General features: G+C 50.4%; 1 protein-coding gene across 6 annotated transcripts; it reads left to right on the top strand.

The window, feature by feature from the left end:
* Positions 1–284: 284 nt before the first annotated feature.
* fus (FUS RNA binding protein) lies at positions 285–27,726 on the top strand. Of its 6 annotated transcripts, none has more exons than XM_085974497.1 (15): positions 329–356; positions 9,705–9,741; positions 9,840–10,015; positions 10,872–11,034; positions 12,121–12,335; positions 12,954–13,125; positions 16,218–16,252; positions 18,675–18,710; positions 18,831–18,940; positions 20,649–20,778; positions 24,346–24,471; positions 24,788–24,935; positions 25,759–25,850; positions 26,571–26,757; positions 27,487–27,726. In XM_085974497.1, exons 1-15 carry the CDS (start codon positions 344–346, stop codon positions 27,524–27,526), a joined length of 1,680 nt encoding a protein of 559 aa, XP_085830623.1. In that variant the 5' UTR covers positions 329–343; the 3' UTR covers positions 27,527–27,726. The 6 variants fall into 6 exon arrangements, with proteins under 6 accessions (XP_085830627.1, XP_085830628.1, XP_085830623.1 ...); XM_085974496.1 differs by having other exon boundaries at positions 10,869–11,034; XM_085974501.1 differs by lacking the exon at positions 16,218–16,252 and having other exon boundaries at positions 285–356.

Raw genomic sequence — 27,726 nt, 5'->3', positions numbered from 1 at the left:
GTCGCGATCACGTGGGGCCGTGCGCTGGTTGAGATCACGTGGGGGTCCATCTTCAGGCTATACCAACATTAAGGGGAGAGAGGGGGGAGAAGACTAAAACATTCACCTAAAAAGGCGTAAATGCGAGAATAACCTGTCATAGGACACTTTATGCGATCTAAACATGTTAGAATTACTTTCCCACCTCGCCGCAAGTGAAATCAAGTTGACGAAGCGTCGCAGGCAGGTTGGCTGTGTGGCCGGTCCCCCCCTGTCAGGGCATGGCAGCGTCCGGCCGCTAGACCCGGCGCCGCTCGGGGGGGCGCGGCTCAGTTGGAGTCGGAGCCGCAGCCGAGGCAACATTATGGCGTCGAACGGTAAGAGGAAGCTGGCGGCCTCCTTTTCTTACCACCCCCCCCCACCCCTTTCTTCGCGGGGAGATCGGATCGAAAGCACAGACGCTTTGCTTAAAAAAAAAGCCCCCCCAAAGAAACATTTTTTAAAGGGAATCAGAGAATGGGGGTGACGATTATTTCCATGTCCGCCATTTTGTTGATCCCCTTCCCCCCCCCCTTTTACGGTATAGGCGCCATTTTGTCCCCCCCCCCCCCCCCATATTCCTTTAGTTTTACTTTTTTTTATCTTTACAAGATGGAAATGATTAATGTGTGTGTGTATATAGAGATAGAGGGGGCAAAACTGGGAGATTTGGGCCCAAGTCTTGCCTTTTCGGTGGAAATAAAAAGTGCGCAATGCGGTTGCCGGGGCGAAGGGGGAAGGATGGCCGCCATTTTGTTGGCAGGACCGTCGCCGCTTTCGGACAAATAGCACTGCTTGGAGTTGGGGGGTGGGGCTTTCATCGCCTTATGGCTCCTTTATTAATGTTATAATCGGTTTTGTGTATCGGAGGATTAGTAACGGTTAGTCATGAAGTTCACAAAGGGAGAAAGGAGAGAGGGAGCGCGCGAGAGATGCCGCCATTTTGTTTCGGGATAACGTTCCCACCACCAGCGTCAAGGCATCGAACGGCATCGCAACGCGGAATCCCTCTGCCTGGCGTGGGATTGACCTCTACCCGGGTCCTGGCTCGACGTTTTTGCGTGAAGGGGACGGTGGCTACCTGCTCCGCCGGCGCGGATGGCGGCGGATGATGAACCGGGGCGGGATGGGCTGGCGTTCTGCCCACAATGGCTGCCGCCGACGCCGTTTGGGGGGCTGACGTTACGTAGTGCGTCCCTCTGCTCGGCGTCTACGTATTGCGTCATGACGCAAGGGGCTAGTGTTCCCCATGATCACCCAGGCAGAATGGTCTTTAAATTCCTCTGTGCAAAGAGTGTAAGCTGGGTGCATTGTGGTCATGTTATTAGACGAATGATCCGGAGAACAACAGAAGATGCTGGAAAAACTTAGCTGGCCAGGCAACATCTGTGGAGAGAAATTAAGAGTCGACGTTACGGGTCTAAACCCTTTTCAAAACTGGAAAGGAAATGAAATACAGGAAACTTTCGTTTATCCGGAGGTTAAATGTCCGGAAAGCTCTTATCTACCGGCAAAATTCAGGAGTCTGTTCAAATTTTTTTTCTTGCTTCTTCTCCAGTCCTGGCTCTGTAAGGGTCTCTGTAGCTAAGCAACAGCTTCAGCTAGACGCAAGCTGCGCCAATTGTTTTGAAGCTGTTGCTAACCAACAGGGTTTGTTGCTTCACACGGAGCTCTGAGCTCCGTATGTTTTAACATTAGCGCTGATTTCTACGGCAGTTTTGATCTAACGGCACCAACTCGGTCCCGTCGGTGCCGGATACCAGAAAGTTTCCTGTAGATCGAAAGGCGGGCTGGGGAGGGAACAAAAGAAGTGAATAGACATTAAGAGGTATTCAAAACGAGACGAGATGGTGATGGGACTAATGAAGACAAAAGACGGCTTAGATTTGGTGTGAAATGTACTGGCAGAATGAGACAGCTGCCATGTCAATAAAAGAGGGGAGGGGGGGGAGGGAAAACCCAAAACAAAGGGGTGGGGAAAAAAATATAAGTAAAAATGTAATAGGGGCCGAGGTGATGATCTGAAATTGTTGAACTCGATATTGAGTCCGGAAGGCTGTAAAGTGCCTAATCGGAAGATGAGGTGCTGTTCCTCGAGTTTACGCTGAGCTTCCGTGGAACAATGCAAGAGGCCAAGGACGGTGAGGTCCGAGTGGGAATGGAGCGGTGAATTAAAATGACAGGCGACCGGAAGGTCAGGGTCACCCTTACGGACTGAACGGAGGTGTTCCTGTTAGTTCCGATTTCCAGCATCTGCAGTATTTTGCTATCGTGCTAATGATCCGGAGATGCGAGTTCAAATCCCACCGCAGCAGCTGGGCGAATTTAAATTCAGTTCATTGAATAAATCTGGAATTAAAGAGCTAGTGTCAGCAATGGTGACCTTGAAACTACCAGATTGTCGTAAAAACCCCATCTGGTTCACTAATGTCCTTTGAGGGAAGGAAACATAGAAGATAGGAGTAGGCCATTTGGCCCCTCTAGTCTGCTCTGCCATTCAATGAGATCATGGCTGATCATCCAAATTCAGTACCTGGTCCCTGCTTTCTCCCCATATCCCTTTAGCCGTAAGAAATATATCCAACTCCTTCTTGAATATATTTAATGAATTGGCCTCTACTGCCTTCTGTGGTAGAGAATTCCACAGGTTCACCACTCTCTGGGTGAAGAAATTCCTCCTCATCTCAGTCCTAAATGGTTTACCCCTTATCCTTAGAAGGAAATCTGCCTGGTCTATGTGACTCCAGACCCACGTCAATGTGGTCGACTCTTAACTGCCCCTCTGAGATGGCCGAGCAAGCCACGCTTAGGGATGGGCAATAAATGTTGGCCACGCCGGCGACGTTCACATTCAGTGAAGGAATAAAAAGAGTGATAGGAGCAGGAACCCGCCTCTGCCGCTACCTCAGCTCACAGGAACAGGAGGAGGACATTCAGCCCCTTGAGCCTTTTCTGCCATTCAATGAGATCATGGCTGATCTGCAACCTAACTCCATCTACCCACCTTTGCCCCTCATCCCTTAATACCTTTGGTTAACCAAAAGCTACCAAGCACAAAGGAAGGTGGTTGCTGGTGGTCAATCATCTCCACCCCAGGACACTGCTGCAGGAGTTCCTCAGGGCAGTGTCCTCGGCCCAACCATATTCAGCTGCTTCATCAATGACCTTCCCTCCATCGTAAGGTCAGCAGTGGGGATGTTCGCTGATGCTTGCACTGTGTTCAGTGCCATTCGCAGCTCAGATAATGAAGCAGCCCGTGCCTGCATGCAACAAGACCGGGATGACATTCAGGCTTGGGCTGCTAAGTGGCGAGTAGCATTCGTGCCAGGCAATGACCATCTCCAACAAGTGATAGTCTAACCACTGCCGCTTGACAGTAAATGACATTACCATCACCAAATCTGTTGTGGGACATTTTACTACATTAAAGGCGCTATATAAATATATAAGTTGTTGGAGTAGGCCATACGGCCCCTCGCGCTTGCTCCGCCATGCAATAAGAACATAGAATGGATACAGTGCAGGAGGAGGCCGTTCGGCCCGTCGAACCCATGCTGTCTCGGCAAGAGTACTGCAGCTAGTCCCACTCCACCTGCCCTTTCCTTGTAGTCCTGCAAAAAAAAAAATTCCTTCAGGTACAGGGAACTCTGTTACCCGGGACCGGCGTGGTGCCAGTTTATCAAAGTCCGGATTACAGAGAGGTATAGTTAAAAGGTACGAGAGCTCCGTACACAGCAACAAATCCAGGCTTCCCTGTTGCTTAGCAACAGCTGCAGGAACCCCGGCCACAGACCAAGCGTCCCTGATGCTTAGCAACAAGTGCAGGAACCCCGATTACACAGCTCCAGGAACGGCCACTAATATGAAGTAAAACTTAGCCGAACCTACTCCTGAATTTTGCCGGTTAACAGATTTCTGGTTATTTAGGTGCCGGTAAATTGAGAGTTTCCTGTACTCCTCCAATTCCCTTTTGAAAGCCACAGTTGAATCTGCCTCCACCACCCCCTCATGCAGTGCATTCCAGATCCTAACCATTCGCTGTGTTAAAAATTTTTTTTTTTCCTCATTTCACATTTTGCCAATCACCTTAAATCTGTGTCCTCTGCTTCTCGATTCTTCCATCAATGGGAACAGTTTCTCTCTACTGTCTAGACCCCTCATGATTTTGAACACCTATCAAATCTCCTCTCAGCCTTCCCGGCTCTAAGGAGAACAAATCTATTCATGTAATATGGCTGATCTTCAACCTCAACTCCACTTTCCCTCCTGATCCCTTGATTCCCTCAGTGTCCAGAAATCTATCGATCTCAGCCTTGAATCTACTCAAAGACTGAGCCTCCACAGCCCCCTGGGGTAGAGAATTCCAAAGATTCACAACCCTCTGAGTGAAGCAATTTCTCCTCATCTCAGTCCTAAATGGCTGACTCCTTACCCTGAGACTACAGCCCCAGTTCTAGACACTCCAGCCAGGGAGAACAGCCTCTCGGCATCTACCCTGTCAAGCCCTCTAAGAATTTTAAACGTTTCAATGAGATCGCCTCTCATTCTTCTAAACTCCAGAGTATCGGCCCTTCTACTCAATCTCTCTTCATAGGACAGCCCTCTCATCCCAGGAATCAACCTAGATTGTCTATGTAAACACGTCGCACGGTGACTGCACGTACCTGCCAGTGGGCGGGTGCCATGATGTTACATGGGCACATTTTGTTGTGCAAGACAGGGTGGCTATTGACAACACGGCCGTCCTGCATTGCCCGTGACAGTGCAGGGGTCGTCGGTACCGTAGGATTTAGGGTTGGTTTTTGGGCTTATGTCTTCCCTCTTTTTATTATCGTTGTCAATAGCCAGCACGCCCATTGTAAGCTCAAATTGTTTGCCTTTGAGAGGGGCTGAATTGCAGCTTAGAACCCGCCCTCTAACCCAAGTCACCCAAAGACTCTGCCGTTCGATTGCCGTGTGTGCAGCGCCATGGTAGGTTGACTGATGTATTCCATATGGGCAGCTCCATTCTGTAAATTAGTTTTACAGGAAATTTTCGATTTACCGACACCTAAATAACCGGAAATCTCGGTTAACCGGCAAAATTCAGGAGTAGGTTCAGGTAAGTTTTATTACTTGCCTTCCTCGATCTGTTGCTGTACAAGGGTGTAGCTGCAGCTGTTGCTAAGCTACAGAGACGCTTGGAACTTGTGGCCATTGTTCTGAACCTGTTGCTAAGCAACAGGGTTTGTTGCTTTATACGGAGCGCTCAGCTCCGTATCTTTTACTATAGCTTTCGGTTATCCGGAATTTTTGATGAACCGGCACCACGTTGGTGCCGGATTAAAAAAAATCCTGTACTCTTTCTATTAAAGGATGGGAATTGTCCCACGGGCAGGTGCTATACCCTTCACTTATAAGTAAATTCTGAAATCTGTCAAGAGCAGGTCAGAGGCTGGGTATTCTGTGCCGAGTGACTCGCCTCCTCACTCCACAAAGCCTTTCCATCATCTACAAGGCACAAGTCAGGAGTGTGATGGAATACTCCCCACTTGCTTGGATGAGTGCAGCTCCAACGAAACTTAAGAAGCTCGACACCATCCAGGACAAAGCAGTCCGCTTGATCACCCCACCCACCGCCTTAATCATTCACTCCCTCCACCACTGGCGCACCGTGGCTGCAGTGCGTACCATCTACAAGATGCACTGCACCAACTTGCCAAGCCAACCCGCGACCTCTACCACCTAGAAGGACGAGGGCAGCAGGTACGTTGGAGTGCTACCACCTCCAAGTCACGCACCATCCTAACTTGGAAATATATTGCTGTTCGTTCTGTAGCTGGCATCAGTGGTGGTGCGAAGGGATCAGGAAGGATATTAGCCATGCAAAATCATGGAACTCCCTAACAGCACTGTGGGAGCACTTTTACACGGATTGCAGCGGTTCAACAAGGCAGCTCACCACCACCTTCTCGAGGACGATTAGGGATGGGCAGTAAATGCCTTGTCAGCGACGCCCACATCCCAGGAACTAATAAATAAAAATACAATATCAAATGTACAACCTATTATTTGCTACCACAGGGAGTGATTGAGGTGAATAGCGTAGATGTTTGAGGGAAGCTAGAAAAGTATATGAGGGAGAAAGGAATAGTAGGGTGGGATGGGAGGAGGCTCGTGTGGGGTATAAACACTGGCACAGACATGTTGGGCTGAATGGCATGTTTCTGTGCTGTCAGTTCTATAATACGGCATTAAAGGGTTGTTGTGTGCATGAGAGTTTAGGCGGAGCCTCACATTGGATATATTGTGGTGGTATGGGTGGAGAGATGCCTCGGGGGCAAAGAGCAGGGATAAATAGTTCTTTTGGCACGGGGTGGGTGTGGCTGCTGTGCAAGGCGAAAATGCCAGTTAAAACAAAATGGGATTCTGGGTTTTATACACACCCAACATTTAGGATAAAAGGAAGGATTTGCACAAAGCATTGGTTAGCCCAGTGAAGCTCCGTCCAGTTCTGGGCACCCCATTGTCCCAGCAACTTGCATTTATGCAAGAGGCTTGAGGTTTAGGAGAAATTCCCCAGCTTAGAGCCGAGATGGCTGATGGCGCGGCCAACAGTGGTGGTGCGAAGGAATCAGGAAGGGTATTAGAGCTGTGGAAAGTGCTCACGTGCGGTGATCATGCTGAGGGAGAAATGTAGCTTTTTTCCGATGGGAAGGGTTAAGTGAAAATATTTTCTAAATCTAAAATTATGAATTAGTTTTTTGAGTGCACAAATATTGGAAGATTTATTGTTTGAATTATTAATGAGGAGGGACTGATTCAGGGTTGTCTCGCGGAGGGGCTAATTAATGGAGGGATGTGGGTAGGGTGCTAGGATTTGGAGTATGAAGCAAATCAGGAGTGTCGGGGTCAATAAGTCTTGGGGAGGGTGTGGTGGGGTTTCATGGCCGGGAGGAAAAATGACAGCCAACAAGAGATCCCCTGGTGTCCATCCAGCCTGTGTCTCGCATCTGCAATGCCTTCTGCATCACAATATCTGCACTCCCAGGGCCCTGTAATCTGCGACAGGTGAGAAACCAGGTAAATCCACCCGGGCTCCCTCACCCAGATGCCTACCTTTCGTACGAGGTGATCTCCGCCCCAGCCAGAAAACCGGTCCAGCTCTCGCTTGAAGCAATTGAACGAATTGGCATCGACCACACGAGCCGGCAGCCTGTTGGGTCGGGTCCATTGTTCTCCGGGAACAGAACCACCTCCTCATAGCTAACTTGGTTCTGGCTGGACATAATTTGAGATTGTGACCCCCCGCCCCCTGTCCTGAGCCAATTTAGATGAGATGAGCTGTCCCCACCTTCATCTTATGAACCGCGAGAGAATCATTGTGTTTTCTTGAGTTGGCTGATCTTCTGCTTCAACTCCACCTACCCACCCAATCCCCATATCCCTTGATTCCCTTGGTATCCAAATATCGATCTCCGTCTTGAATATGCTCAACGACTGAGCCTCCACAGCCCTCTGAGGTAGAGAATTCCAAAGATTCACCACCCTCTGAGTGAAGAAATGTCTCCTCATCTCAGTCCTAAATGGCCGACCCCTTATTCTGAGACTGTGACCCCTGGTTCTAGACTCCCCAGCCAGGGGAAACATCCTCCCTGCATCTATCCCGTCAAGCCCTGTAAGAATTTTGTATGTTTCATTGAGATCACCTCTCATTCTTCTAAACTCTGGAGAATATAGGCCTAGTCTGCTCAATCTCTCATAGGACAATCCCCCCATCCCAGGAACCAGTGAACCTTCGTTGCACTCCCTCTATGGCAAGTATATCCTTCCTTAGGTAAGGAGACCAAAACTGTGCACAATACTCCAGGTGTGGTCTCACCAGGGCCCTATATAATTGCATAAGGCGTCTTTACTCTTGTACTCAAATCCTCTTGTAATAAAGGCCAACATACCCTTTGCTTTCCTAATTGCATGCTGTACTTGCATGTTGACTTTCATTGATTCTTGTACAAGCCAAAGATCAGTCTGGTGAACCATCATTGCACTCCCTCTAAGGCAAGTATATTCTTCCTTTGGTAAGGAGGCCAAAACTACACAATACTCCAGGTGTGGTCTCACCAAGGCCCTATATAATTGGAGTAATACGTTGCAGGGACGCCTGGATCCTGGCGGCAATCTTTAAATGCATATCGTCTTCCTTCTGCACCTGCTTCCCATGCTATTGATAAGGTAGGGCGGGAGGGGGCTCGTGCTCTTAAGATTCTATGTAAGCCCCTTTCTGTAATTCCAGAAAAAACAGGGACGTACGCACCCTCCCCTATAAGCGCGCCTCAGCTACTCCATCCTAGCCTCTTCATTCCCCTCCACGTTCCGTGAGACCCTGCTGCCAGAATCCAGCTGGGTGCGAGGAGTCTCCTAACCTGTGCCACACATTCCACCGCCCCCGGTGCGACTAGATCCATGGTTCTCCTCTGCCGTACTGCGGCATCCTAGAATTCTCCTCCAGACGCTACTCATGCCCCATAATGCTGCTAAATGCCATACACCTCCCACCAGCTATACCTTGCCTACCATCCCTTTCTGAGCACGTGCGGTAGAAATGAAATATTTTTAATAAAAGGAATTGAATAATTGTGATTTACGAGTCCTGGAAATTGATCAGCCTAGCAGCTTGAGCAATCTCAGAATATCGTGTCAGTCTTGACATTGGGATCCTGATTGTGCGTCGCTTGTTATGTGGCGTAGCACTGTTAGTGTTGTGAAAAATATTATCTGACTCTCTCTGAAGAAAGCTACAGTCGATCCACTAGTGATTAATGTAATAAAGGCTTGTCTCACTTCAAAAAGAATACACAAGGACCACTACAGGAGGCAGAATGCCGATAGTCTCAGTTTGCTTCTGTGTGAACTCGCCGAGTGTTTGTTTAACACCAGCAGCGCCGTAGTTTGACATTTGGCAGCAATTAGTCTGCGTGGTGAGAGGGGCGCACATAAAACGTACCAGGGGCCTAACCGATGTCTTGCTGGTGTAGCTTAATGCGAGCAGTGCCGTGCAAGATTTGTAAGCTGTCAAAGCCTTGTACCCGATGTGTCACTTTTCTGCCAACGTTTATCGGTGACGCCCCATTTGTTAGCGAACACCCTGTCCGCCAAGTAGCAATGCTGTAGGAGTGTGTGTAAACGGTATGTCTAGTGAGCACTTCAGGCTTCTTGTCACATGTGAAAGAAAGGTAATCATTTTACATGGGCAGTGTACAGAGCCTCAGAGTTGAGAATCTTCGAATGAATTCACCACATCAGTCATGCTTTGTAGCCCTGTCGGTACACAGGCTCCCCTCAGCAGAACATTGCTGCGTGATCGAAAGCGGCTGAGCACAACAATTAGTGGTGAGTGATGGGGAGTAACATTGCAGGCAAACCAGGGCTGTTGGGAGTGGAGTCACTAACTGGCGGTGCTTTCCACAGCCTCGACCCTCTATAAATAGGCTTCTCCTGCTGCTGTGTCCGATATAACTTGTTTGTGATCTTGGATCAATGCTCCCCTCGTAATGACTGACAGCCAATTTCTAGACGCTCCTTAATTGAAGTTGTGATAGTTTATCCACTCATGTTTCATATATTTCCGAAGTGATGTCGGAGATTCAGGAGCCACAATCACGGTTGCAAAGTACTGAATTTCCCCTCCTTTGTTTCTCTTTTTACAGCAGATCTTGGAAATTACGGACAACCTGCTCCCCAGAGGTAAGTCTCGCTCGTCAGTGACTTTTATCTTTTGCCACTTTCTGCCGTGCATTTGTCGGTGCTGGTTTTAACCCGCCGATGCGTTCTCTTGCCCACAGCTACGGGGCCTACAATGCCCAGCCTGGACAAGGAGGCTACACGCAGCCTCCCCCTCAGGGCTACAGCCACCAGAGCTACAGCGGGTACGGCCAGTCCACTGACACCCCTGCGTACGGGCAGAGCGGCGGCGGCGGTGGCGGTGGCTATGGGTCATCCTACAGTCAGACGCCGGCTGGTATGTTGCAATTAATTCCGCATGATTTGTGGGGGGCGGGGGTGTGGTGAGAGGAAGGGGTGAGTGGGCTTTTAATGGGCGCGACGGAATATCACCCGCCCGTTGCCTTGGTTTATGAATTGATGGGTCTTGTCGCTGTGTTTGTGGTGGGTGATGGGGAAACTGACACTGGTAACCTATTGAACATTTGTGGGGGGTGGGGGAGGGCGGACCAGTGAAGGTGGCCTTACTGTTGTAGTCAAGTGTTACTAGATCACGGCAACAAGAAATGGATGTGACGCAGGACGTGTCTCGAGTATTTTCTGCGTATAGGGCATGCCCCTCCCGTCCACGAGCCTGGCTTCCTGTTTTTAGGCCAACTTTCTGACGGGGTTTAAGTTGTCGACATTTCCTATTCACTTTTGCTGTAATCTACTGTCACGCTGTAGTTCCAGGATCTGGTCTCTAGGTGGCTCCGTGGAGGGATGTTTCTGAAGTCTCCAGGCTCCTTCACTGCCACCATGTATGTGGTCAAACCACCCAAAAGTCAACTGATGGCGGGCAACGCTGATTCGAATCGTGCAGCCTGTGCCAACTCTGGGAACCCCACTACCCCCTGCTCCTTTCCTGTAACCCTGCAGATTTTTCAAGTGTTTATCCAATTCCCTTTTTGAAAGTTACTATTGAATCTGCTTCCACCGCCCTTTCAGTCAGTGCATTCCAGACCATCATAACTCGCCGCCTGAATTGAATCTTCCCCTCTGGTTCTTTTGCCAAATAAGTCTGCGACCTCTGCTTAATTACCTTCCTGCCAGTGGAAATAGGTTCTCCTTATTTACCTGGTTTATAATTGTAATTTGTATTCATATTTCAGCAGGATATGGGACCCAGCCAGCCTCTCAAGGCTACAGCCATTCCAGCCAAGGTGGCTACAGCTCTACTGGTTATGGAAATGCCCAGACTCCCCAGAGCTCATATGGACAACAGTCATCTTACCCGAGCTATGGCCAGCAGACACCATCAGCCACCTCATCTGGGAGGTAAGTTCTTAGGGAGGGGCCTGGGCCACCAGTCCCAGTACTGGAATACGCAACTTTTGAGTTACTGGGTGCGTGTTTGTTAAATGTATATTTTGTTTTCTTGAGTTGGGGCGCTCGTGCTTTATTTTCTCCTCTGTCCTGAACACTTTCACTCCTTGCTGTGGTACAGCGTTTCTGGCCTCTGGTGCATCATCCTAGTGTGTCCCAAAGGGGGAAAGGGACAGTATCTAACATACTGTGACACCCGGTCCCAAAGGGGGAAAGGACAGTGTATCTAACGCACTGTGACACCCGGTCCCAGAGGGGGAAAGGACAGTGTATCTAACGCACTGTGACTCCCGGTCCCAGAGGGGGAAAGGACAGTGTATCTAACGCACTGTGACACACGGTCCCAGAGGGGGAAAGGACAGTGTATCTAACGCACTGTGACACCCGGACCCAGAGGGGAAAGGACAGTGTATCTAACGCACTGTGACACCCGGTCCCAGAGGGGGAAAGGACAGTGTATCTAACACACTGTGACACCCGGTCCCAGAGGGGGAAAGGACAGTGTATCTAACGCACTGTGACACCCGGTCCCAGAGGGGGAAAGGACAGGGTATCTAACACACTGTGACACCCGGTCCCAGAGGGGGAAAGGACAGTGTATCTAACACACTGTGACACCCGGTCCCAGAGGGGGAAAGGACAGTGTATCTAACGCACTGTGACACCCGGTCCCAGAGGGGGAAAGGACAGTGTATCTAACACACTGTGACACCCGGTCCCAGAGGGGGAATGGACAGTGTATTTAACGCACTGTGACTCCCGGTCCCAGAGGGGGAAAGGACAGTGTATCTAACACACTGTGACTCCCGGTCACAGAGGGGAAAGGACAGTGTATTTAACGCACTGTGACACCTGGTCCCAGAGGGGGAAAGGACAGTGTATCTAACGCACTGTGACACCCGGTCCCAGAGGGGGAAAGGACAGTGTATCTAATGCACTGACACCGAGGGGGGGAAAGGTTCTACTGCAGTTAGCTCACAACCAGGCTGTACCTTGTGTACCATTTAACTAAGTGTATTTCCCCCCTTCTGATAACAGCTACGGGGGGACAAACACGCAGACGACCACTTATGGACACCCCCAGGGAAGTGGATACAGCCAGCAGCCGAGCTCCTACAGCCAGCAGCCGAGCTCCTACAGCCAGCAACAGGGCTCCTACGGCCAGCAGCCGCAAGGGGGGTATCAAGCCCAGCAGGGAGGATATGGGCAGCAAGGACAGTACGGTGGTAGTGGCGGAGGTGGATCAGCAGGAGGTAAGTTCAGAAGAGTCACTCTGCTTGGGGCATTGGCGCACTTAAATAGTTTAAACCAGAGGTTAGCTGGAGTGTGCATTGACGTCACTGTCAGCCAATGAGTTGTGGCAAGACTCGCAACAGACAGTCTATTTACGGCAAGCAGAGTCTCTACGAACTGCAGCAAACTGAACTTGTGACCGAAAGAGGATAATACATAACACACACTGTGCGTAGGCTCGGTCCCAGTAACTTACAGCAGGCTTAAATTGGCTGGGGAAATGACCCAGTAGTCTCCATTCTGCCTGGGGCTTGTGAAGCGCTGTGGCCTGTTTTATTTATCAAGCACTCTCTAATTTCATTTCATGAAGTGAAGTAGTCGTAAGACAGGAGGACTGGTGTGGGGTGGGAGGGGTGCTTTGATTCACGGGTGAGCCTTGACTGCAAATAATTCGGTTTGGGGGGTGGAGGGGGTGCAGTTCTGAGGCCCACATGCTCAGGATGCAACCGGTGACCCTGGACGAGGCCAGTCGTGCATCAGTTTAGTGCGGATCGAGTCTGTGCTGCACGGTTTTAATGTTGGTATGTTTCCCCAAGTAACCTGGGATCTTACTGTGCCCTCTTATGTTGTTGCTGAAGCTGGATACGGCCAAGACACGAGCCCCGCGAGTGGTTACGGCAACCAAGAGCCGGGTGGATACGGAGGGCAGCAGGACGGCCGAGGCAGAGGCCGAGGAGGTTTTGGCCGCGGGGGCGGCTTTGAGCGCGGCGGCGCAAGAGGAGGCCGTGGAGGTCGCGGCGGGGGCATGGGGTAAGGGTCGGCGCCTCTTTAACCTCTTAACCGAATGTTGACTAATTATCCGTCTTTCTCTCTGGGGCGATTTGGGGGCTGGGGAATAGGAGATATTTTGAGATCGTTGCTTAGAGAAACGTTACATGCCTGTGCTGGTTATTATGAGAAACTCGGCCCGGTGACGGGCGTCGGGGAAACTCGGCCCGGTGACGAGCGCCGCGGAAACTCGGCCCGGTGATGGGCTCTGGGGAAACTCGGCCTGGTGACTAGCACTGTGGAAACTAGGCCCGGTGATGGCCTCTGGGGAAACTCGGCCCGGTGATGGCCTCTGGGGAAACTCGGCCCGGTGATGGGCTCTGGGGAAACTCGGCCTGGTGACTAGCACTGTGGAAACTAGGCCCGGTGATGGCCTCTGGGGAAACTCGGCCCGGTGATGGCCTCTGGGGAAACTCGGCCTGGTGACTAGCACTGGGGAAACTCGGCCCGGTGATGGCCTCTGGGGAAACTCGGCCCGGTGATGGCCTCTGGGGAAACTCGGCCCGGTGATGGGCTCTGGGGAAACTCGGCCCGGTGATGGGCTCTGGGGAAACTCGGCCCGGTGAAGGGCTCCGGGGAAACTCGGCCCGGTGACGAGCGCGGCGGAAACTCGGCCCAGTGATGGGCTGTGGGAAAATTCGGCCCGGTGATGGGCTCTGGGGAAACTCGGCCCGGTGATGGGCTCTGGGGAAACTCGGCCCGGTGATGGGCTCTGGGGAAACTCGGCCCGGTGAAGGGCTCTGGGGAAATTTGGCCCGGTGACGAGTGCCGCGGAACCTCGGCCCAGTGATGGGCTCTGGGGAAACTCGGCCCGGTGACGGGCTCTGGGGAAACTCGGCCCGGTGACGGGCTCTGGGGAAACTCGGCCCGGTGACGGGCTCTGGGGAAACTCGGCCCGGTGACGGGCTCTGGGGAAGCTCGGCCCGGTGACGGGCTCTGGGGAAACTCGGTCCGGTGATGGGCTCTGGGGAAACTCGGCCCGGTGACGGGCTCTGGGGAAACTCGGCCCGGTGACGGGCTCTGGGGAAGCTCGGCCCGGTGACGGGCTCTGGGGAAACTCGGCCCGGTGACGGGCTCTGGGGAAGCTCGGCCCGGTGACGGGCTCTGGGGAAGCTCGGCCCGGTGACGGGCTCTGGGGAAGCTCGGCCCGGTGACGGGCTCTGGGGAAACTCGGCCCGGTGACGGGCTCTGGGGAAACTCGGCCCGGTGACGGGCTCTGGGGAAGCTCGGCCCGGTGACGGGCTCTGGGGAAGCTCGGCCCGGTGACGGGCTCTGGGGAAGCTCGGCCCGGTGACGGGCTCTGGGGAAGCTCGGCCCGGTGACGGGCTCTGGGGAAGCTCGGCCCGGTGACGGGCTCTGGGGAAGCTCGGCCCGGTGACGGGCTCTGGGGAAGCTCGGCCCGGTGACGGGCTCTGGGGAAGCTCGGCCCGGTGACGGGCTCTGGGGAAGCTCGGCCCGGTGACGGGCTCTGGGGAAACTCGGCCCGGTGACGGGCTCTGGGGAAGCTCGGCCCGGTGACGGGCTCTGGGGAAGCTCGGCCCGGTGACGGGCGAGATGAATTGTTGTTAAGGTTGAACGGATTCTTGGTTTTCTGGGTTTTTCATACTCTGCTTTATTTGAACAAAACCTCTTGCGAAAGTCGCTATCTCAGGTCTGTTACTAATCCCTGTAAAAACTATGAACTGTGGTCAAGGTTTCAACGTGAAACAGTACTGTAAAGGCTCGATCCAGCCTGTTCCTGGTTGGCGCTTATATGTGCCTGTGTTTATATGTTCACTATACAAAGTGACCAGTGATGCCCTGTTCAGGGTTTAAATGAATGGAAGGTTAACATGTTTAATATGTCGGGTGGGGGGGAATAGGAGCCTGCATGTAGAAAGGTGATACATGCCCGCAGCTCTTGTTTGGGGGTGGGAGGGTTTACAACTGTGATCCGGTGACCCTATGAGGTGTGTGCGTGTGTGACAACAGTAACGATGGCGTGCCCAGTGACCCGCCGTCCTGTGAAATGGGCTCCGGCCACGAGACAGGTTTTGGGTTATCGATTTGGTGACGTGTTTTGGAACTTGTGACGAGAGTGGTGTGTGTTCCTGGAGCGTTGATGGGAAATCCCGCCCGAGGTTTCAGGCAGGGGCGGGCTGCACTCTTGCCTTGTGCTCTGTAACCGTACGGGCTGGGTGGTTCTGAGTTTAAAATGCCCAGTTGCACCAGGAGCCTTGTTAAACTCTGGATAGCTAACACACCCACGCTCGGGTTAGATTTGTTACAGGGTACAACCAACGGCAACGCGTCCTTTGCCGGTGAGTATCTCGGGGGCGGGGTGGGGAATGGGGGCAGTTGCTTTTTTAAAAATATATAAATCAATATATAAACACAGTGCTTTCACTTGTTCTGCTGTTTGATGTTAACAAATTCTGCAATTTTGTGTGCCACAGGTTTCAAAGTGAAATGAACTATATCACTTCTCCACCTTCCACACTAGTTTACATAACCAATCTTTTTTGTTTAAAATCAAGAAAAATGCATGTTTTACACAAAAGTTAACGACATTACAATTAGCTGGTTCAGCCGATAAGGTTAACGCAAGTCTTAAAAAGGATGTCTTGTATACACATAAAACTCTGCCGTAGCAACGGTCTCTGTTAAGACGTGAACTGAAAGGTAACAAAAGGAAAAGTGTACTATACGACAGACTCACCACGGTGTAGATCTATATAACTACTTGAGTCCTCTGTTATATATACATATATATTTTATATATATATAAAAAACCGGTGTGAAGGGCTGTTAATGGTAAAATTGGCTCCAGCTTAGGTCTGCGATTGTCCTTTTTAACAAGGTTTGGTGTTAGCGAGTACATTTTACGGTGGAATTTTGACAGTTGAGGGCTTTCTGGAGAGCTGGAGGAATTTCAGTAGACCTGCGGGAAGAGATGGTTTCGGTTGCCAGTGTCATAAAAGGTCTGTTTTAAAAAAAACCCAAAAAAAACGATATATTCCGTAGGCCTTAAGTTGACACACACACACGCACACACACGTGGAAAAGCTTCAATGTCTTCAAATTTGTCTCCTCAGCGGTGGTGAACGAGGTGGATTCAATAAGTTTGGTGGTAAGTGAAGAGTTAAGCAACTCAAAAACAAAAAAAAAAAGCAAAAAAAAAAACTAAAATTAAAATAAAACATTCAATGTGTTAGTCTGTGATATGAACCAAAGCCACCGTTATCAGGATATAACCTATGGGAGTGACACTTTGGGATTGGAGGGGGGAGGGGTGGTGGAAGTGGTTTGCTACTCGGATGATCACGCAAAGCAGTGTGTCGCACCTGCGTGCCTCCTGTGAACACTGATGTGTACGGTACGGAGTGTTGATGCTTCAATTGAAAAGTTGGGAGGGTTGAAAAACCTAATGTGTATCTTTTTTTTAAAAAAACCAAACAAAAAGGTAAACTGGGTTGAGGTGTTACTGGAATGCATGTATACAGATACTAGTGTTTTTATTAAAAAATAAAAAAAAATCTGGCGGCGTTCAATGGTGGAAACGCTACCGAGTATGGGTTACATTTTTGAACAGTTGTCGATTTGGGTCTGGAAAAAATAAATAAAGTCTCTTCCTAATGCAATGGGTCTGCAAGTTCAGTACCTGAGGTATTCAAATTTGTTTTTTCCCCACACTCAGCAGAGTAGGCTTCCCATGGGTTATTCATGAAAAGGGTCTGGTCTGTGTATGTTTCTGTGTATATGAGCCATTTACGCTCTCGGGCTGGTCGGGTAGAGTGGCGTACCAATGTTGGGCATGTGCGGCCTGTACTCCCACATTACGGGTTGTGGGGAGCGGGGTGGAAATGGGTTACGCCTAGCTCGAACTTTAAAAAAAAAAAAAAACACCAACCCCTTAACCGTGGACCGAAACACCTGGTTGCTGATGTCAGCCGCAGCGCTTTACGGACAACTTGCCATGCGGCATGTCAGCTGCTCCAATCGTGCAGAAATGTCCGTTTTCTCTCTCTCTCTCTCTCTCACCCTCCTTTCTATCTCCTCCCCCCCCCCCCCCCCGGCCTTTCCATTGGGTTCCGCTGTCACAAATAAACAGACGACCTGCCTGGAATGTAGCTCTGCGAGCTGGTGAAAGTGCGCCCGGAACTCTGGGCTTGTCCGAATGAACGCCCCCCCACCCCGAGGCGCGTACTCTTATTTTGAGATTGGTTTCTGTTTGCTGGTAAGAGGCCTGCTGGTGGGCTGGCCTCATCTTCTGCCACTGCATAGGCAAGCCGAAGCCTGCGTTGCAAGGGTTAGACCCATTCTAGGGCACTGATAGGTCTGGGTGAGGAGTGCCTGTGGTATGAAATGCTTTATATAAAAAAAAAGCACGATCTTTTGGTACACAAGATTATCACGTGTTTTTAAGAATTCAACTGTATTGGGCTGCTTCCTGGCCTTAAGATACCAGAGGTTTTTTCTCTTACGAAGTTTGCGAATTGAGTGACACGCTGAATATCTAGATAAGTCGACCAGCACGAGTGCGACGGAAGTCGACCAGCACGGGTGGGGTGGGGGGGTGGTGTTTAAAATGTTTTTGCACTCGTGACCGCCCTCGCCCATTCCAGACTGTGGTCTGGTGTGGCCGTCTCTTTGAAACAATGTGCTGGGAGAGTTTGCACAGTGGTTGGGCTGCTCCCGCTTCATAGCCAAGCCCAGGCCTGTGCTGTAACGGTAGATCTGCTCTAGGTTGCTCGGGCAGACTCTTAAAGCTTATGCTGGGTGCTGATCACCGTTGGCTGTGTCTGATTTTTAAGTTTACAAGGTGGAACACAGTTTTGAAATCATGATATCGATGTGGTAGGGTGCCTTTTATATAAAAAAAAAAAAAAAATCTTAAACACACACGCACACACACTAAAACTAAACTACTGTTTCATGAATGTGTTGCCGTTGGCCAGTGCGTCAAATGCTGGGACTGTTGGGAGTTTTCAGTGCTTCAAACTGAGGGCTTTGGCCGAGGATTTTCCCAGCTGCACGCTTGGGTGCCACAGTTCTGAACTAAAGTAACGACTTCCAACCGGTTACGGACCAGTTGAGTTTGAGGAAGGGGCAAAAACTTTTTTTTTAATATATATATATATATATCTCTCAAAAAGAAAAGACACGACTACACTTTGGGTCCTGTGTGCTTGATGCTAAACAAAATGGTACTTATAAAATAAAATAATGGTCACTTCTCTGTCGATTTGGAATCTATCGTAGCTGTTGTGGAAGGACTGGAATTCAGGCAGGAGGGTTCTTCTTTGTAGAGCAAATTTGCTATCACTGGACGCACGTCCTGGAGGCAACTGTGAAGTTGGCAAAAGGTTGATTATTTCACTCTAGTCTTAAGCACATGCGCCAACATTGGATCTCGACACTTGTGGTTGCATTTACATGCGTGTTCTGTGCTGCGTGATTTACAGACGTGGGGCGGGGGGGAAAGAGGGGGCTGTTCGGTCAAAGCCCAATTTTCCCTGCTAAATCCCTTTCTCTTTTTTTTCAAATTGAAGGTCCCAGGGACCAAGGACCAGGAGCCCCAAACCCAGGTGGGAGAACTTTTTCCGGTGCATGTTTTAGCCATTGTTTTTTCCAAGCCGTACGCCGTCTTGGTAATTATATATTTTTAAAAAACAACAAATGTGCATAATTTTCCCATCTGCTCGCAGGATCTGATCAGGATAATTCCGACAACAACACCATCTTCGTCCAGGGGCTGGGTGAAAATGTGACTGTTGAGACAGTGGCTGACTTCTTCAAGCAGATCGGTGTGATCAAGGTAAACAATCCCTTGGACGTGTGTGTGCATGCGCAACTAACGGCCGCTCATGAGCGCAAGGTCCTCATGCCGCGATTGCACTAACCCGAGGGTATACCTATCGGGAAAGGATGAGCAGGCTGGATCTCTTCCCTTGAAAAGAGAAGGCTGAGGGGTGACCTAATTAGAGATCTTTTAAAATTATGAACATTTTTGATATAGCCAGTGTTTCCACTTGTGGGGAAGAGCAAACTAGAAGCCATCAATATAAGATAGTCACCAAAAAATCAAATGGGGAATTCAGAAGAAATTTCTTTACCCAGAGTGGTGTGAATGGAACTTGCTACCAGAAGGGAGTGGTTGAAGCAAGCAGTACTGATGCACTTAAAGGGAGGCTAGATAAGCATATCAGGGAGAAGGGGATAGAGGGTTATGCTGATAGTTAGATGAGGAAAGACGAGAGGAGGCTCGAGTGGAGCATAAACGCCGGCATGGACTGGTTGGGCCGAATGGCCTGTTTCTGTGCTGTATATCCTGTGTAATTCTATGTCTTAACGTGATACTGCTCTGCCTGATCGCGCGCTGGTAGTGATATTTAGAGGCCATCGCAAGGGTTGCGTGGTCCTGACCCTGCTGACGTCAATGGTAGGCCTGTTCAAGGTGAGGGATGTTGGTGCTGGAACTAGTTTCAGGCACCTGAGGTATCTGCATCGAGCATTCCCAGGTCAGGCATCGCGCAACCAGTTCGAGTGCCTCAGTCCCAACACTCGAGTCGCCGACTGCCAGTGTGACATTCTCCACCCCCCCCCCCCCCCCCAAATTTCACACCGCCCATCCCTGCCTGAGATTGCCCGTCCGTGTCGGATGGGGGATAGTTTTTCTGCTCTTGTCCCAGGCCAGCTAATACCTGTATTGAGACTGCCCCGTGCTTTCCTTTTGTAGTCCTTGTAGCCCTCGGCATCGGAGGAGGCCATTCAGCCCATTGTTCCTGTACACCTCTGTGAAAGAGCTATCCAATTAGTCCCATCGCTCCACACATTTTTCCAATTCCCTTTCAAAAGTTGCTATGAATCTGCTTCCACCACCCTTTCGGGCAGCGCCTCCCAGATTGTAATAACCTGCTGTGTCCAAAAAAAAAAAAACTTTTCATCTCCCCTCTGGTTCTTTTGCCAATAACCTTAAATCTGTGTCCTCTGGTTACTGACCCTCCTGCCACAGATCAGTTTCTCATTTACTCATCAAAACCCACCATGATTTTGAACACCTATCAGATCTCCTCTTGACCTTCTCTGCCCTAAAGAGAACAACCCCAGCTTCTCTATTCAGAGGAGACTTCATTTCACCAATTCTAGTTGGATTAAGCCCAGCTACCATGTTTCCCCCCACCCATGCGTTGATAATTAAATGCCAACTCTTCTTCTCACTGCTGATTTGAAAAAGTTAGTTACAGTGCAAGGTGGGGGTGGGGGGGGGGGTGTGTAGATGTAAAACCAACAGAGCGAGGGCTGGAAATCATGAAGGGGATGCAATGTAAATTAGCAGCAGAGCAGCTAGGTGGATTGTACAGGTTGAAACGAGAGAGAAATTGGGGCCCCAGGGCAGGACGGGTGGCGATTTCACATTGGCCCCTTGTCTTCACAGGATTCGGTTGGGGGTGGGGGGGGGGGGGGTTGTTTTATACACGGATGTGTCTTACAGAGCCTGGCCTCCCCTTGTGCCTTCCCGCCAGATTAACAAGAGGACTGGCCAGCCAATGATCAACCTGTACACGGACCGCGAGACTGGCAAGCTGAAGGGGGAGGCGACCGTTTCCTTCGATGACCCTCCTTCTGCCAAGGCGGCTATCGACTGGTTTGACGGTGAGTTACCAAGCACTGCCGCCTCTCCGTTGGCTGTCTGTGGAGGCTTGTGCAATGTCACTGTTGCCGTCTGTCAGAAGTTTTAAGCATAGAAGGAGCCCACGGTGGGAGTTTCTTGTCCATTTACCCTGTCGTTTCTTTTGGACTCGCCTCAGTACTTTAAGGTATTGTCTTTTTATTCATCTTTAATAAGAACATAGGAATTAGGAGCAGGAGTAGGCGATACGGCCCCTCGAGCCTGCTCCGCCATTCAGTAAGATCACGGCTGATCGTCGACCTCAATTCCACTTTCCCACCCGATCTCCATATCCCTTGATTCCCTTAGAGTCCAAAAATCTATTGATCTCAGCCTTGAATATACTGAAAGACTCAGCATCCACAGCCCTCTGGGGCAGAGAATTTGCAAGATTCACAACCCTCCGTGAAGAAATTCCTCATCTCGGTCTTAAATGGCCTACCCCTTATCCTGAGACCGTGCCCCCTAGTTAGACTGATGAACAAGGTCAGAGAATGTGGAGTCAAGAGGACAAGTAGCAGAATGGCTAGCTGGCTGGCTTCAGGACAGAAAGCCGAGAGTAGGGGTAAAGGGAAGCTGTTCACCGCGGCAGAAGGTGGGTAGTGGTGTTCCACAAGGATCAGTGCTGGGACCACTGCTGTTCACAATTTACATTAACGATTTAGACATGGGAATCAAAAACACCATTTTGAAATTTGGGGGGGATAGTGTATATTGAGGACTGCAACAAGTTACAGGAGCGCATTAATAAACTTGCAGAATGGGCATATAATTGGCAAATGAAGTTCAACACAGATAAATGTGAGGTATTACATTTTGGTAGGGAGACTAGGGAGGTCACATATCACCTTGGAGGGTGGGAGTCTGGGTGGGGTAGAGGAACAAAGGGATCTCAGAGTACAAATACACAAATCACTAAAAGATGTGACACAGATTAGCAAGGCCATAAAAAAAGCAAACCAAGCACTAGGGTTTATTTCTAGAGGGATAGAGGGAAAAGTAGGGAAGTTATGCTAAAGCTGTATCGAACCTTGGTTAGACCACACTTGGAGTACTGCGTACAGTTCTGGTCGCCATATTATAGAAAGGATATAGAGGCACTGGAGAGGGTGCAGAGAAGATTTACAAGGATGATTCCAGAAATGCGAGGGTACACCTACCAGGAAAGGATGAACAGGCTGGGTCTCTTTTTTCTTGAAAAGAGAAGGCTGAGGGGTGACCTAATCGAGGTCTTTAAAATGATGAAACATTTTGATAAGAGTGGATAGAGAGAATGTTTCCACTTGTGGGGAAGAGGCCGTCAATATAAGATAGTCACCAAGAAATCCAGTAGGGAATTCAGAAGAAACTTCTATACCCAAAGAGTGGTGAGAATGAAACTCGCTACCACAGGGAGTGGTTGAAGCAGATAGTATCGATGCATTTAAGAGGAGGCTAGACAAACCTATGAGGGAGAAGGGAATAGAGGGTTTTGTTGATAGATTTAGATGAGGAAAGACGGGAGGAGGCTGGAGTGGACCATAAATGCCGGAGTGGACTGGTTGTGCCGAATGGCCTGTTTCTGTGCCGTATATCCTCTGTAATTTTTTGATGCACTGCTACCGTTGAACTCTCTGTCCCTTCCTCTCTTATTTTTACCCAAATTGCTGCACTGCTCTATTGCCTTGACTTTGCTCTTTAGATTTCTAAATTTCCCCCCCCCTCTCTCTCTTCCCCTGCTCAAATCCCTTTTTTAGTTTAAAGCTCTATCTACAGCTTTAGTTACTTGATTTGCCAGGATGCTGGTCCCAGCCCAGTTAAGTGGTCCTGACGGAGCAGCTCCCTCTTCCCCAGTACTGGTGCCAGTGCCCCATGAATTGAAACCCCTTCTTCTCATCACTCTTTGAGCCACGCATTTAACTCTGATCTGCTTGACCCTATGCCAATTTGCGTGTGGCTCAGGAAGGATTATTACCCTTGAAGTTCTGTTTATTAATTTCGACCCTAGTTCCTCAAACTCACTCCGCAGAACCGCATTCTTAGTTCTACCTATGTCGTTGGTCCCTAGATGGACCACGACAACTGGACCCTCCCCCTCCCACGCCGTTCTTCTCCAGCTGCGAGGAGATATCCATAGCCCTGGCACCGGGGCAAGCAACACAGCCTTCGGGACTCGCTTTCGCGGCTGCAGAGAACAGTATCTATCCCCCTGGCTATACTGTCCACTAACACGTTCCTTCCTTCTCCCCCCCTACTTGGATGGCCTCCTGTACCACGATGCCATGGTCAGTTTGCCCATCCTCCCTGCAGTTGTTTTCTTTATCCATACAGGTAGCAAGTACCTCGTACCTGTTGGATAAGGTCACGGGCTGAGACTCCTCCATCACTTCATCCCGGATCGCCATAACTGCCTGACACGCAGTCACCCCCTCCTGTCCCTGACTAACTCTAAAGTACTACTTAACCTAAAGGGTGTAACTGCCTCCTGGAACAAAGTGACCAGGTAACTCTCCCCTCCCTGATGCATCGCAATGTCTGCAGCTCGTACTCCAGCTCAACAACTCTGAGCCGAAATTCCTCGAGTTGCAGACAATTACTGCAGATGTGGTTGCTCGGGATCACTATGCTCTCCACAAACTCCCACATCCTTAAGCCTCGTAGTTGTCTCGTGTCTCTGTTCCCCTTGTTAACATCACCCAACAGTGGAAATAATCTTTTGGAGTTTCCCGTTTTACAGTATTGAATCCTCCCCCCCCCCCCCCCCCCCCACCCCACACACACACAAACTGTCCTTGCTTTGGTGAATGCTCTTAACACATAAATCTTTGCCATGGCTCCAATAGTGCACGACGGCACACATTACTCTGTGTGGCAAATACCATTCTGTACAGACTTGTTAGGAGACTGTGCTTTTTTTATTCACACTTTGCTTCCCGCCCACAATGCAGCTTTATAGCATCTCGGTCAGAAGATGCCCATGGTATGAGTACTGGCGCCAACTTGGCTCCAATGATATTGAGGGGTTTTCCCCAATGTCCTTGGGCCAATATTTGCCCATCAAGCAACGTCAAAAAGCAGGTTATCTGGTCATTATATTGCTGCTTGTGGAAGCTTGCTGTGCGCAAATTGGCTGCCGCGTTTCCTATGTTACGACAGTGGCTACATTTCAAAAAGTCATTCATTGGCTGTGTCAGCACTGGGGGATGTCCTGAGGTCGTGAAAGGCGCCGTACAAATGCAAGTTTTTTTTTCCCCTCACGGCAACTAGGGTCAGGCAATAAACATTGGCCTTGTCGGCGACGCTCACTTCCCGAGAACGAGTAATAGAAAAAATCCAAACATGATTTCACTTAGTCAGTAGCATGATGGGCTCAAATCAAGCTTGTATCGGACCTTATCTCATCCTCAGGACACCCTTAGCCACTTCACAACTAACATCTGTATGTGGATTGGAATTGCTGTTTTCATCCTGTGCCGCATTAGCGATGGTTCTCCTTTCCCCCCCCCCCCCCCCCCCCCCCCCCCCAAGCACCCATCACAAGAAACCTCAACTGTGCCCCTTTTGCCTTTCAGGGAAGGAATTCAACGGAAATCCGATCAAGGTGTCCTTCGCTACACGGAGGACCGAGTTCAGCCGTGGTGGCATAAGAGGCGGAGGAGGGCGAGGTGCTGGTGGTGGTGGTGGTGGAGGACGCGGTGGTTAGTTGCATTTTAATTGTAGCCGCATTGAGGGCCCGAGGCCCAACTCTTCCTTCCCCCCCTCCTTCCCTCCCTGCTGTTTGAGGGTTTGTAGTGTTTTGACGAGAAGGATGCCTCGTGCAGTTGTGACCAGTGGCCGGTCTTGTGTACACCCGCTGTGTGCAGCACTCTGGGCGTGCCTACCAATTTAAATTTCCCCCCTTCCCTCCGTTCCCACCCCCCCCCCCCCCCCTTATTTTTGTTTCAGCAGCTACTGGAGTCCCCTCGCAGTGACTTGAGACTCTTATACTGTACCAACCATTTTTTGTATTGATAGCACCAATGGGCCGTGGAGGATTTGGTGGTGGTCCCCGCGGTGGCTTCTCTAGTGGTGGTGGAGGTGGTGGAGGAGGAGGAGGAGGCGGTGGCGGTGGCGGTGCTGGTGGCGGACAGCAGAGAGCCGGGGACTGGAAATGCACAAATCCGTAAGTAGAGCAGAGCCGGTGGGGGTAGGGGTGCCTGAGGGCCACTTCCCCCAGCGTTGCTAGAGCCCCCATTCCGCGTTCGTGTAGTGCCAGGTGGGACGAGTGCCGGCAGTCTCTGACGCCCTGCCTTGTGATAGAGGGAGAAGCGGACTCCACTTTCTGCACTCGCATGGTATTAGTTTGTTTGGGGGGGGGGGGGGGTGTTATGTGCGGGCCCCATGATAGCGGGCAGGGAAGCAAAGCCTGGTTTTCCCCGCTCATGTCGTGTTAGGTGAGGAGAGGTTTGGGTGGTGGCTAGGTGTCTGCCTTTGGTTATCCTGGCAGGGAAGGGTAATACTGTAGCGCAGAAGGAGGCTGTAGCCCTAGAGTGTGAGCATTCGTGGAGACTGGCACACATCCCCTTTTAAACTGCCCCTCAATTTGTGGCCGTACTAGCTCGGATAAAAGACTGGCGATATTAGCGGACGGAAGCTTAAAAGGCTCTTCCCGTGGAGTTCTTTTTTGTAAGGCAGGTGTTTATTCTCGAGTGGTGTAGCGCTTCTCACAGAAGGATAACGTTCCCCTTGCGGTGTCGTTTTTAGGCTGCAGTTGGGTGGGGAGCTAGCGATGCGATTGTTAATAGATGCATTGGCCACTCTGAGCTGCAGCAGTCGGTGGTTTCCCCCACTCTAGCGCTGGTGCCGTGTCACTCATTACTCACCCAAGGTCTTGTAGCTGGGTGTTTGGGTGGGAGTCGGTGGACGGGAAGAAGAGTGCAGCTCATTTAGTAAAGGCACAGGGGTCTAGGCGTTATCTAAGTTGGTCTCCATTGTCTTGTCGGCAGGACTTGTGGCAATATCAACTTCTCGTGGAGGAACGAGTGCAACCAGTGCAAATCACCCAAGCCCGAAGGAGCTGGAGGCCCACCACCAATGGGTATGCGAGGAATTCAAGCCGCCAGTGTTCTTTTCTTCCGATTTGGTGTTCTTTACAAAAAAAAAATGGTTGTATGGTATAATGAGGTCCACAGAACTGCACAACTCCCAAAGCCCTATCCGTTGGTTTTTGCGTGCTTGGTATTTGTTTTGCTTTTTCTTGTCGTCGTCTCCTCCTTCCACCACACCCACCCACCCCCCAAATCTCTGCCTCATGCACATTGAGCATGAAAGCCAAGTGAATTTGGCTCGAGGCTTTTTTTGTTTTCTATCTTGCATGTCCTAACTCATTACAATTGTTGAAGCGTAGAAGCTTTACTCAGTATCTAACCCCGTGCTGTACCTGCCCTGGGAGTGTTTGATGGAACAGTGTAGAGGGAGCTTTACTCTGTATCTAACCCGTGGTGCACCAAACCTGGGAGTGTTTGGGATAGTCTAGGAGCTTTACTCTATTATAGATACTTCAGATATGCGTTTCGAAGTCTGTTGCTCAGTAATTATGTAACCGTGTTTGAAAGTTCTTGTTTTAGGCCGTTGTGTTGCAGTAGTTTTCTCGATGGCCGAAACAAACCATTTTCACCCTGGATAACAGAAGCCGTGTGTGTGTGCGTGTGTGCGTGTGTGTGTGTGTGCGTGCGTGCGTGCGTGCGAGCGAGCTTCTCGCCTTGTGTTGCCCGATCCTCCTTGGGTTTAGACTGGAACGTTTGTGCCGTGTGTACAGGTGGCTTCGGAGAGCGCGGCGGCGGCGGCGGGGGCGGTGGCGGCGGTGGCGGTGGCGGTGACCGTGGCATGCGGGGCGGCTTCGACCGAGGCAGTTTCCGGGGCCGTGGAGGGGACCGAGGTGGCTTCCGTGGCAGAGGCGGTGACCGAGGTGGCTTTGGCATGGGTGCCGGCAAAATGGACTCCAGGTAAGCAGTGTTAGTGGTGGCTGGAGGCTGCCCGTGAAGTGTGGCGGCTTTCCGTTGTGTCTCTCTCGGTGCGTTTCTGCGCCTCGAGACCAAACACCTGCGATTGTTGAGGCTCCTGTGGCCAACAGTATTTCGCCTTCGAGGTGGGACGTTAAACCCAAGGGACCCCTGAAGAGCAATGGAGGAGTTTTCCTTGGTGTCCTCCCTCGCCCAGCAGCCCTCCTGGGCTCCTCCCTCGCCCAACACCCACTCTTTTGTACATTGTGCTTTTTAAGCCTTCCCCACGACATGAGATTTTTACAGCACCGAAACAGGCTATTCGGTCCAAGTGGTCCATGCCAGTGTTTATGCTGCACATGAGCCTCCTCCCAACCTTCATCTAACCCCATCACCAATATCCTCCTATTCCTTTCTCCCTTGTGCTTATCTAGCTTCCCCTTAAATGCATCTATGCTATTTGCCTCAACCACTCCCTGTGGTAGCGAGTTCCACATTCTCACTCCTGGGTAATGACATTTCTCATAAATTCTTTACTGGATTTATCAGTATCTGTGGCCCCCTAGTTTTGGGCTCCCCCACACAAGTGGAAACATCTCTACGTCTACCCTAATCGGACCCCTTCATAATCTTAACGACCTCTATCGAGTCGGCTCTGGAGAAAGGAGCCACAGCCTGTTCAGTCTTTGCTGATGGTTGTGAGAATCTAACCCTTGTTCTCTCTTGTTTAAGGAGTGATCACAGACAGGACCGGCGCGAGAGGCCATATTAGATCGTGTACATATTCATTGGGACCATGGGATTTCTACCTTTATTTTTTATTTTATATACCGTTACTGTGTTGATTTGTGCAGCGAACTTGTGTAATAATAACCGTTACATCGTGTGAGAGGAGCCCTTTTTTTGTATTTGTTGGATTTTACCTGTATTTTCACAAAAAGTTGACATTAAACTTCCAACTGTTTTAACAAA

Source organism: Somniosus microcephalus, unplaced genomic scaffold, assembly GCF_052327205.1.
Source record: "Somniosus microcephalus isolate GS21.2 unplaced genomic scaffold, FLI_Smic_1.0 unresolved_chr1, whole genome shotgun sequence".
Lineage (NCBI taxonomy): Eukaryota > Metazoa > Chordata > Chondrichthyes > Squaliformes > Somniosidae > Somniosus > Somniosus microcephalus.
Note: the sequence above shows the minus strand (reverse complement) of the source record. Positions and strands in the feature narration are given on the sequence as shown.